This window comes from Zootoca vivipara, chromosome Z2 (assembly GCF_965207765.1).
Source record: "Zootoca vivipara chromosome Z2, rZooViv2.hap1.1, whole genome shotgun sequence".
NCBI classification, from domain to species: Eukaryota; Metazoa; Chordata; class Lepidosauria; order Squamata; family Lacertidae; genus Zootoca; species Zootoca vivipara.
In genome coordinates this window covers 18,518,850-18,531,152 of record NC_142585.1, presented here as the reverse complement: position 1 = coordinate 18,531,152, position 12,303 = coordinate 18,518,850, and the positions used below count along the sequence as shown (strand labels likewise).

The following is a 12,303-nucleotide window of genomic DNA, read 5'->3' as shown; positions in this document are numbered from 1 at the left end:
GGTTTCTCTTGAGGGTTAAGTTATGGCAAAGACAACCACTCACAAGGCAAGCAGCCAGCAAGATTGGGGCTTGCCAATTGCATGCCGCTTCTCAGTGATCCTAGGACTGAAATCCTTTGCAAATTCACAGATGAGCATGCCGTTAATTACTTCGCCACCTGCTCTCTGGCCGTCTCCCCATAATGTTCAGGATTTAGTCTCTTACAGAGTCACTGATTGGTAACTGATGGGGACAGATGCAGCAGTGGGCAGCAATTCATTTTAAAAAAAGAGTTCCATGCCTTTCCTCTTTAGCATCCCAGCGTTTCCAATTGCCTGCTGTGTAGTTTTATTGACGTTAAGCTCTCCTCTTGTTACGCTGGCTGCTGGCACTTGGTTTGTTTGCAGGGTCCAGCACAGCATATACGTCACACACAGGCTGAACTGTGTTACTAGTTTGTGTTTATATGATGGTGTGGTAGTGTGGGTAGCAAGATAAAACACGCTGAGACTGAAGAGCACTCTTTGCGAAGCACCATCATGTTTTTTGTGCATTTCACAGGTATGGTTTGCATTCTGGTGTAATGAGATTCACCTTGGGAGGTTTTTGACTCCAGTATGTTTGCCATGAGCAGTCTTAGTTTGCGATGGGGTGGTGGAGAGTAAAGTCTACAGACACCGATAGTCAAGTGAGATCAGTGCTCTAGCCAGAGTGCCTGCAGCCAAGTATAACACTGAATCTGAGCTCCCGGATCTCTTGGATTATATGAATTCAGCAATAGCACAGTTTAAATATGGAATAGTTGGAGTTAAATCTACGGTGTATCTGATAAAACTGGTGCTCTTGATAGTCTTTTAACGTGGTTTTCTGGCTTTTAGCCTTCCCAATCTGCCTTGGAGTCATCAAAGGCTCTCTGTTTGGGAGGGAAGGTTCAGAAGAGCTTTCAGGATTTTAATTTTTTTATCTCAATTTTTTTCCTAGACTTTCATTTTCTAAATCTGTTTCTGTGCAGCTTGAAATGTGTTATGGGAAGGATTTGGAATAGTGTCTTTGAATATGTTTTTTTATAATAAATGTTGAAACAGACAGTATTTAAACAGATGGGCAGCGGCTTCTTGATGTCTAGCTGTGGCTTGAAACAGAAGCAAGCCACTCCTAGGTGCAAGGGGACTGTAGGAAAATAGGTCATCTCTGAATCTCAAGTTTCAGTGTAATGGGAAAAATTTATATCCAAAACTTAACTGAGATTACCTCAAACTGGAAATCAAGCTCTGTTCTTTATGCAGATTGCTGCCACTGTTGATAGGTAAGCACTTTGTGACTGGTGAATATTAAAGATTAAAATTAGCCTATCTTGGCCAAAAGTATGAAAGCTGGTGTGCTGACTCCATTCTTTCCCCCTTTTTGCAGCTGCTTATACTTCCAAAGCATGCTTTATGAGTTTCATTGTGTAGTTATCATAGTCAGTCTCTTCTGTATGTGCAGCATGCATCTGACAAAGGAATCCTGTGGCATAGCATCCCTGGAGTGTTTTTAGATTTTATAGGTCAAGGTGTCTACCTGCTACATGAACATTTTGGAAGACAAAGTTGACTTAGCTATTAGCCTTTACAATAGTCATCTTCATCGTACAGTGGTAGAGGTCAGTGAAGCAAGTCATTAGTAGCAGTAGCACGTTCAGATAGAAGCAGTAGTATAATACAGTACATTTATTTAGACCACTGGAAAGTCACAGAAAGTGATCTATCTGTCAGGTTTCACAACTCTTCATCAGGCAAAATTTGTTTTTCGTTTTTTAAAAGAGAAAAATGTTGCTGATAGAAGGCATGGTGAGAGCCAAATTATACATGACTGCAATTGCAGAGTTTGCCGTTGCATGCAGGTCCACCCCACCACCACATACTGTAAATTGAAGTTGCAGAACCCCCCCCAACCCCAGTTCAGATCCGAATTGCAATTGGGGACTTGGGTTAAAACCTACAACTATGCTAGGCTTAAAGGCTACATTACATTAGAGTTCCAAGATGGTTAGGGGCCTTGGTGTTCACAGTTGGTGGGGGTTGTGCGCACCAGCATTTAAGAGCAGAACTGAGCGCAGAACTGCAGCTGAGGTCACAACTAAGAAGTTGGCAATTGTTTTTGCAGACTTTGCTTTAAAGTAGTCTATTTCAATTTCTATGCCAGTCCATTCTTCATAAACAGGAGAGGTGCACTTCTTGGCTCTGTAGCTTTAAAAACTGTAGCTTTTAAAACATGGGTAGGCAAACTAAGGCCCGCAGGCTGATCAGGCCCAATTGTCTTCTGGATCCGGCCCGTGGATGGTCCAGGAATAGCCACATGTATCGCCAGCACGCACGTTCTTTCCCTCTCCCTCACATGGTGGTGCTGCCTCCTCCTCCCTCCCTCCCTCCCTCCTTCTGGCTTCTCCCTGCCCTCCCGAATGGCTTTATATCCCGTAAATCCCCCAGAAAGCAGCTCCTGCCAGCGGCCATGTTTCTGGTGCTGCTCTGCCCATGTATGGGCACCGGAAATTGGGCAGCGCTGGCATTGGAAATCACTTCTACGCATGTCCGGAAGTGCGTAGAAGCGACTTCCGGTGCCGCTCTGCCCATTTCCAAAATGGCCGCAGCGCCAGAAGTCGCCTCTACGCATGTCCAGAAGTGCGTAGAAGCGACTTCTGGCGCTGCGGACATTTTGGAAATGGGCAGAGCTGCAGCAGAAGTTGCTTCTACGCATGTCCGGAAGTCACGTAGAAGCGACTTCCGGTGCCGCACCGCTGCTGGTCCTGGATTTTTCAATCCGGAACTTGGCAGCTATGGTTTGTGATGTATCTACCGTGTTTCTCATATTATAAGACACGTCTTATATTTATTTTTTCCTCAAAAAAACACACTATGGCTTATTTTCAAGGGATGTCTTATTTTTTTCCTCCTCCTCCTCCTGCTGCGGCTGGCATTGCTGCTGCGCCTATCACTATGTCTTATTTTCGGGGTATGGCTTATATTCCTTGAATGCTTAAAAATCCTGCTATGGCTTATTTTATGGGTATGTCTTAAAATATGAGAAACAGGGTATGTACAGTATAGGGTAAACTTTGTACTGATCAGCTGCATAAGCCCCTTGGTGCTACCGGTATTTTCTTTGTGCATTTCTGCAGACCACACCCTTGGGCACATGGCAATATCAACATTGTAACCAAGCAGCTTGCGGATGCTATTCGCAATTGCTGATGCTTTCACAATTCCTTTAAAATTAGCTGCAGTGTTTCAAGAATGCACTTGTGTCTTGGATTAGGGGTTCCAAGTCCTTCAATCATATTCCAGGCGCTTTGCATTCTTTTCATTTGCTGCTTGGAAAGTATGGACTACTAAATAACTTGAACAGATGGTTCCCAAAGCTTTGGTTTTGCTGTGAACTCCTCCAGCTACAAATGTATCCTTATGAGCCGTGTCAGAGTCCCCAAAATCAGGTTATGGTGATTAAGGCACATATCTGACATAAGGCACACTGTACTGAATCTGATCATTCTTTCATTTCACTTGCTACTTTTGTCCTACAGCAGTCACAGGCAAGTGTTTCAATGTTTGGTTTGTTGATGTTGTAATAGCAGCACAAATATTCTCTGTCATCACTCTTATTTTCCTTGCCTTTCTTTACCTTTTTTTTTCTTCTCTTTTCTCCTCTTCAGTTCTTTTTTTGTTGTTGATATTGCTCATGTAAAAAATATTAATAATGATATGTATTTATTTTTTGGTTCTGTAGATGCATATGCATGACTTATATGTGTATATGTATTTTTATTTGAATATATCAATAAAGGATTTTTAAACATTTTTTTAAAAAAAATTCTCTGTCATCACATCAAGTTGCGAGGGATTTCCTATTGCTGTTTTGGGCTGCTTAATTAACTCTTTAATCCCTACCCCTACTAAAATTAAACTTTTGTGTATATAACTCAGATGAGCACACACTTATCCCCTTTTTATCCCCACCTTCCTCAGTTTATTTCCTATGCTAAGTTATAGATGGTAAACTCTGCTGGGCCTGCCATTATCTTCTGCAAAGTGGCAAGCAGATAGATGGTGCTATATAAATAATTAATTTACAAAAGAACCTTATTGGGACTATCTCTGTAAGGGAGCTATATGACTGGGCAGATTTGACTGTTTTGGTTCCCTGTCACTTTTGTATGTGTTCATCCATATGTCTGGTCTGCCCCATTTAAAAGCAGTGCTGTGGGAGAGAGGATCACATTTCTGAATATATGTGTCTCAAAACAATGCAATTTAAAACATGTTTTGATAAAGTTTTTGCTTTAAAAATACCTTGCAAAATGTAAATATGTGCAAATCCCAAAGGATAATTACATTCTGATTTGCAGCTTTGAGAAGTACAGATCAAGTTAGTTCATAGCAAAGAAATGATAATTTTCTCAAACATTTCTAAAACGGTGGCTGCAAAAGAGGATCTTTGTTTAGCTTCTCTTGCTCTTGATGGAGCTAGGCTGGGAAGTATTCTCAAGCTCTTTGAAGATTGCTTTGGTTAGCTAGATTGAAGGAAGTGTAAGTGAGCTTGTGTATGCTCACATTGGACAGACTGGGTACAATCATTCTTTTATCTGGAAGGAGACTGGCTTCCTTCTCTTGGCCCTGGGAGGATAAAATGGAGAGGAGAGAACCACGTACACTACCTTGTGCTTCTTGGAGTATATGTGGGATATACCGTATTGGCCCGAACATAAGCCTCACCCGTATATAAACCACACCTTTACAATTCAAAGGGGGGGGGGAGACGATACTCGAATATAAGTCGCTCACTTAAAATTCTGCAGGCACTCACACCTGTTCTGTTTCAGCAGTGATATCATAAAAGCCAGTTTTTGTAAGGCAGTGTTTTTCAACCACTGTTCCGTGGCACACTAGTGTGCCGCGAGATGTTGCCTGGTGTGCCGTGGGAAAAATTGAAAAATTCAAAAGATTGTTCTGGCAAACAAAGCTATTTTGACATTGCTCCCATTTTCCACTACATATCTGTGTGAGATGAGCTTTTCAAGCATGATTGCTATAAAAACTAAATACAGAGAGAGACTGAGAGCTGTTGACGAAGAGCTACGTGTGTGTCTTTCTCCGATTCCAGCCAGAATATCAGCTTTGTGTGCAACCAAACAGGCCCAGGTTGCACACTGAATAAAGTATTTTATAATTTTTCATATTTCTGTTTACTTACTATTTCATAATAAAGTAATTATAAAATACTTTCTTTGTGTTTATTTGATTCCTATTCAAGAGAATTACTTTATATATAGCCAATATAGGCACAGAGTTAATTTTTTAAACATTTTCTAATGGTGGTGTGCCTCGTGATTTTTTTCATGAAACAAGTGTGCCTTTGCCCAAAAAAGGTTGAAAAACACTGTTGTAAGGTTGCGAATTGAAGCAGCGCTTTAACTTTTCACGGTCAGAATTTGGGGGAAAAGTGAGGCTTATATTCAGGCCAATATGGTAAATGAAATAAATGAAATAAAATTGAGAGGTGTTGTAACAACATGTCTGAAAGCAATGAGTCTATGTTTGGTAGGCTGCAAATTATGTGGCCCTGGTGTATGCAGAACTGAAGTCTATGCATTTACTTTAAGCATCTCCATTCAGAGTTTTCTGTCATGTCTGTCCCAGCATTCTGGCAAGAGAGAAGACTGTCACTATTGCAGCCTTGGTTCCAGGTGCAGGAAATGTAAACCTGACTATGTAGGGAATGCTCTAGCAGTAAATGTTTATCGTTCTGAAGTGTCCCAAGACTCTCCAACCATCCCAGTGATGGCTGAGACTTGTTGCTGCTACTCTCACCAGGGCTTTGGGATTAGCGTAGGGTTTAACACCTAGCATCATCATATAAAGTTCTGTCCTCAAGAGGCAAGTCTGCTTGAGATGCAACATGCCAGGATAATTCCTTCACAACAGCTCATTCTCGCTTTGCTACAAAAGGACCCTTTCACTTCTCCAGGTTCTTCTAATGTGATAAGCCATATTGGTGAGAACTTAGTCAAGATGCTCTTTCAATTAAGCTTTCCTCTTGCTTTTGAGGTGTTGCAATGCTAGGCATTCTTACCACTTGTATCCTGTATTTGTTGTCATAACCAATTGTGCTAGGTGCTAAGGTTAATGCCAAACAAATTTCTGAAGCTTGTGTCTCTCTCGTCCCCGTCCCCGTCCCCCTCATTTCCTAGTACCACAACACAAGGCTGGACTTCAGATTTCTATGGAAGGTATTCAGCACCCACAGCCATCAATTATTAAGTTCCTTTTTGTTGTGTGTGTGTGTGTATGTATATATATATATATATATATATATATATATATATATATATATATCTTTTTAAAACTACTACCGGTAGTCCCTGTACAGCAGAGAATATATATCATCATACTTTTATCAAATGCCTTTCATTTTTTTTCCCTTTCAAATTATAAAAAATACATGCAGCTCTTGCACTCAATGGTATATAGAAATACTTGACTAAAAAGTAGGTAGAATAGCTTTTACAGTTATGGGACTAATTTAGATCCATAAAGAAGTATGCAAATTGTCTGCTTTCACAGACTCCTCCATATCACCATCTTTCTCACCATCTGATTCCCCTAAACAGTGAGAAGAGGGTTGGCAACTGAGTGGGGAGGGCCTGCATCCCCTTTGGACAGTGTTTGATAGTGCACTGTTTTCTTGTATTGCTTCAGGTTTTTCTCTCTCTGAGACTGTGTTGTGAAAACATTTGGCTTACACTTGAGTATTGAGGATTTGTTTGGAAATTAGAAGGGATCAAATGCTATTCTTAACAAATTCTTCCCTTTTCCGTCTCTCTCAGGACTAAACCACCTGCCCTTTGACCCTGGCAATAGCAAACCTCTGCCATTCAATAGCAGGGACAGCCCTGCTGAAAATGGAGGCGAGGCAAGCCAGAAACGGAAGAGGATAAATTTGCCTACAGGTAGGCCATGATGTGTGCATGTGGTGTAGCAAGCTGTGTTTGTGCCTGGGGGATGTCTTAATACAAGAACACAACAGGACAGACCCAGAAAATGGTACTGGGGAAGTTCTTTCCTCTCCATGACCACTTCTGTCTCTCCTATTTTGCCTTATTGTTAACATGTACATGAAGCTGCTGGGAGAAATAGTTTGGAAGTTTGGGCTAAAGCGTCATCAGTTTGTGGATGATGTACAACAACTCTGTTTATCATTTCCACCTTCTAGTTTGGGGTTTTAGGATGGATGAGGGCAAACAAGCTGAAGCTTAATCTGGATAAGACAGAGGCACTGCGGGTAGGAAACATGGTGTCCTGGGCCATAGAGTGTGCCCAGAGTTTGATGAGGTTGCACTCCACCTGAAGGACCAGGCACACAGTCTGGGAGATTCTCCTGGACTTTCTAGGAAGTTGCTGATGGAATCTGTTCCCAGAAATAACTGATACATAAGATGTTACTCTATCTGGAGAAAGTGGAGCTGGCCACAGTAGTCCATGCCCTGATTGCATCTCAATTATGCTACTTTAACATGCTGTATGTGGGGCAGTCCTCAAACACTGTTCAAAAGCTTCAGCTGATACAGAACACATTCTCCAGTTGCTTTGGGGGGGCCAGATGACTAGAGCATATAACACCAATTCTACACTTTCCACTCTCATTACCAGTGAGTCTTCAAGCCCAGATAAAGTGTTGGCGGTTACTTTTTCAAACCCAAATGGTTTGGGACCAGGATATCTGAAAGGCTACCTATATTTTTACATGAACCTGCCCAACCCTGGGTTGGTAGGTCTGCCTTTAAGATTAATCAAGTTGGAAGTGGGGGGACGGGACGGGGCCTTTTTACTGGTGGGCCTATCACTGCGGAACTTATTCACTCAGTCTGTTTGTATATAAGCAGGCCTTAAAGCACACAATTGTTTTTTGCAGCTTTTAACTGAATAAGATTGTTGGTCTGTAATTTTAACTGTTGCTGTTTTTATCTACAGCATTGTGTTGGATGATTTAATTGGTTTTTAAAATCTGATGTTTTAAATTGTTGTAGGGCTGCATGAGAGAACCTAAGTGAACAGAGGCTCACTTTTAGAATGGAAAAATGTCCTGTTATTCTAGCTCATTCCATGCCAGGGATCCTGAGTTCTGGGATTTCTGTTACTTGTCACTTGATAGCCAGAAGTCAACGAGTCGCAGCTGTGTACGTGCTTGAGTCAGGATGAATCTGAATTGGGGGTTTATGTTTGTTGGTCTGGTTGATATGCAGTAGCAAAAACAAAGTACTTCTTATCCTCCCTCACTGCCATAAAAAATTGGAATGAAACATGGACATTGCCATGATGATCCCAAAGTATAGAAAACACAAGCTAAGGAAAAGCATATATTTAATTGAGCCAATGCAGGTTGATATAGAAATACGACTTGAATTTCACAGAATTTCACAAGCTAGATAACTCCTTGTGTTGGATGAACAGCTCTGTGAAACTCAATAGCGTGTATGTTCCTTTACCAATTTTTATTAGCCCAATATAGATACAGTTGCACGCCCCCCTAACTTCCAAGTAGTATGAGATTCCAGGGGTTCCAGGCACTTACCCAGGGTTCATGTTTCCTTTCAGGAATGAGGCACAGCTGAGACTTTAGGATATATGGTTTATTTACACATATATACAACCTGAACCTGCGATGCAGGGGTTCACACTATTAACACCCTGAATTGGCATTGTTTCTTCCTTCGCTGCAGCACTGGATTTAAGCAGAAATCCATCATGGCTCTCGGTCACTCTGCTTGCTATTTTGCTTCTCGGACACATCACTGCTCACTCTCAGCTCTAGCTTTTGTCCTTCTCATTATCTGCGAGTGGAGGGAGGGCCCCCATTTGCCATCTCCCACAGAGCCCCTTAATGGCTCATCACCCATGCTATCACCTCATGGGAGAGCTAGCTTGGATTGATTAACTTTTAACACTTGCTGAATCCAGGGATTAGAGGGGTCTGGCACCCACGAACTCATAGCAATACTGTTTAACCTGCATCAGTTACATGCAAAGATGTGGTATTGTTCTTATTTTGGGGTTTTGTGATAATCAAATGGAACCTGCTGAAAATAGCAAAGCCATCCAAAAGGAAATTAGAGCCCCAGACTACGCATCGGGGTTGATGATTGTGCTAAAATGATTCTGCATGAAGCAGAAAACTTCCTTACTCTTGATGAGCGCCTGCCCCAACAGAGCATTGGATGGGGAACCAGTGGCCCCCCAGATATTGCTGGATTCTAACTCTCATCTGTCACAGCCAGTATGGCCAGTGGCCAGGAAAGATAGGAGTTAATTGAATTACAAGTTCTTCGGGCAATTAAAGGAATGGGTCAGAGGATGTAAAGTACACCTGTTGCAGTGGCAACTGATCTGATGAGAAGTGCAAGGGCCTGTTGGCTCATTCTAAGCATTCCATCCCCAGTGCTTTCCCTTCACTGTTAAGCTGGAATAGAGTAATCATGGGTACAAGGGGAGGAACCAAATAATTATTTCAGCCAGAGAAGGATAGATGAACTGTCATTATCATACGAGGTGAGATTCCCTAGAAGCAGTTGTCACCTGTCAAGGTTTTTCCTATTGTCCTGCTCAAACTTCGAGATGGGCTGGGGAGGTCCTCCAGGTAATTCCATGTTGTTTAGGGTTGCCATACATCCATAATTTCCAGACATTCCCCAGATTTGGCCATTGGAAACAGTATCCGGGTGGAAATCACCAAAATGTCCGGGCATCAACAACTTTGGCCAAAATAACAACTTTTGTGTCTGGATATTCAGTTTTTGAACTGCTGTTACTTGCCTTGAGATGAAGGGCTTCGTGATGAAGGGTGGGATATAGGTAAAAGAATAAACAAACGAATTAAAACTACTAGTACTTGGCATGAGATCTAAGATGGCATTGCGATGCACTAAGTTTTGTGTGTGACTTTGCCTCTTGAAGCTGCTCTTATGCCAAATCTATCTACTGTTTTTTAAGCTTAGGGCAGATGGGAGAGAATTTGAAAATGTTTTCAGGAGTTTGACAGTGGGATTTGGCCTCTGGACATGCAGAAAACATATGGACTTTGTCCTGGATTATGGCCTAGTGTTTTTTTTTTAGGGGTTATACTCTGCCATCAGAGGATCATTCTGGGGCCCATGATAAGTGCTGGCTCAGATCTATTTTAAGACTTGTGCCTTTACAACTAGAGCTCTTATTTTGGAAAGAACAAGATGTTGGTACATGGGGGATGGGATGATACTCTAGAGAGAGGGAGGGGAGCACAGACAAATGTGGTTTGCATTAAATAGTTTGTGCCTAAAGCGAGTATTTGTTGCATCCTACTCTCCCCTTAGAATTTATCCCATCATTTGCCAAGATATGCAGGATGCCATTTTATAGGGGAGATTTATTTGGTTTCTATCACTTTCTCTTCCAGTTTTATCATTAGTAAAAAAAAAGGGTGGGGGGTAAGTGATGCTGGTAATTAAAAAAAAGTACATTTGTTAATACGTTTGTCAATCATAATCCTTTCTGTAGACAGCATCCCACATCTGAGTCTAGAGTCTCCTCCAATGGATTTGGGCATGTCAGACCCAACAGCCTGGACCACTGCAATGAATAACTTGGGGATGGCACCAATGGGAATAACAGGAGATCCTCTTTTGCCTGGTAGGTTGTGCTCTTGGTTTGGTATTGCTGCTGCAAGCATGCAATGCTTAATTTTTCCAGTGGAGTGTTGAGGGGAGTAAATGTTCAGAGAACACATGAGATCCATGCCTAAAATGGGTGGGGAATCTCTGGCCTGGGTCTGATTAGGCCTGTTAGGCCTCCTTATTTAGCCAACAAGGCCATTTTCAGGGAAGCCATGCCCATCTGTCCTACATCTATTGGAAGTCATATATAGTATGAAGTCAGATATGGGGTAGGTAAAAACTTGGATCAGCTGAAAGGGTGTTTGCAGGTTTCACTAATCAGATGATTGGCAGCACCTGCAAAACAGCCTGCAAAATAGCACTTTGAAAGGGTCTTTGCAAGACTAGACAATTGGCTGAGTGCTCTATCCACTTGACCCTTAGGAGTGGCTGTGATAATAAACAAAAAACAGCTCTGCAACTTTAATGCAGAATCTGGCTGTGACTGGCCTGATTGGCCGACCCTCTTGTATGTTACCAAAAAGCACCTTCACTCCATCTATGGAGCCGTTAAGCACTTTTTAAAAAGTTTCCTAAAAAGAAAGGTAATTGACTGAATGAATGGATTTATGTGTAAGCACTCATGCAGCACATCTAAAATTAAAAGAAGGCAAGGCAGTCTGGGGTGGAAGAGGCAAAACAGATGCCTGAGCCAGCTTTCAGTGTGGTGGTATGCATGGCTGTCATTTCAGTTACAAAACCAGAAGGAAGTGCGGCTAATCTCCCAGCGTGGGGGTGTACTGTGGGCTCTCTTTTTCTTCAATCCTGCCTGTCTGCATCTTTGTCCTCCCATGCATGAGAATTGGCTTTTGTGGGATTATGTGGGCTGCCAAATGGCTCTATTTCTCCAGACTCATTGCTTTATGTATCTCTCAGGTTCTTAAGTTTTGATTTTACTGATGGAAAAAAAATCTGCTTTCCTAGTTAGAATTATTGTGCAGTTGCAGCTGAAACAATCTAGCTTGATGGCCTCTCTGTTTCAGACTTCGACCCTGCCCTTGGAATGATGACTGGGATCCCACCAATCAGTCCCTTGATGCCTGGCTTGGAAATAGTGCCACCACCAGTGATTAAGGAGATCATTCATTGCAAAAGTTGCACACTCTTCCCACCTAACTCAAGTAATCCTTGCCATAATTCTTGCAGTTGCACTGGGATCAGTTGGGAAATATTGAAGGTACAGAGGGACATCTGATGAAGAGTCTGGTGGATGTACAGATCATGGAGGGAAGAAGAAGCTCTTTTCCCAACAGGATATTTTTTATAGTTTGGCCAAGCCAGAATACCTTTTAGATTGTAGAGGTGGCCTGGACCACCTCAATGGGAGCGCTGGGAGCCTCAAGCATCTTCATGTCCTCAAGGAGTGAGGCCATCTCTGTACTACCCTGCTCTGCTGCTTGCTGATTCTGTCCACTTAATGAGAGGCAAAATGGAGAAGCAAACATTACTGGTTAAAGCAGCAGTCTAGAGGTGGTTGTGGGGGAATCGGTGGCAGGGAGAACCAGTGGCAGTCAGGGATCACAAGGGCTGGTGTCCAGTGACTTCTGGAGACTTGCATGAAACCCATCCCTGGTCTAGAATGCCACTTGATGAAGGAAAGGGAGGT

The 12,303-nt window shown here is 42.3% G+C and overlaps 1 protein-coding gene across 4 annotated transcripts in view; it reads left to right on the top strand.

The window, feature by feature from the left end:
- Window positions 1-12,303, top strand: part of ENOX2 (ecto-NOX disulfide-thiol exchanger 2) — a 36,922-nt gene that overhangs the window by 6,205 nt on the left and 18,414 nt on the right. For 2 of the 4 annotated variants that reach the window (XM_035123068.3, XM_088664534.1), the window contains exons 2-4: window positions 6,840-6,962; window positions 10,543-10,674; window positions 11,681-11,818. In XM_035123068.3, coding sequence (XP_034978959.1) covers window positions 6,840-6,962; window positions 10,543-10,674; window positions 11,681-11,818 — 393 coding nt within the window. Of the gene's footprint in view, window positions 1-418; window positions 542-6,839; window positions 6,963-10,542; window positions 10,675-11,680; window positions 11,819-12,303 lie in introns of those variants that run through there. The other 2 variants (XM_088664535.1, XM_035123073.3) reach the window with 2 other exon arrangements.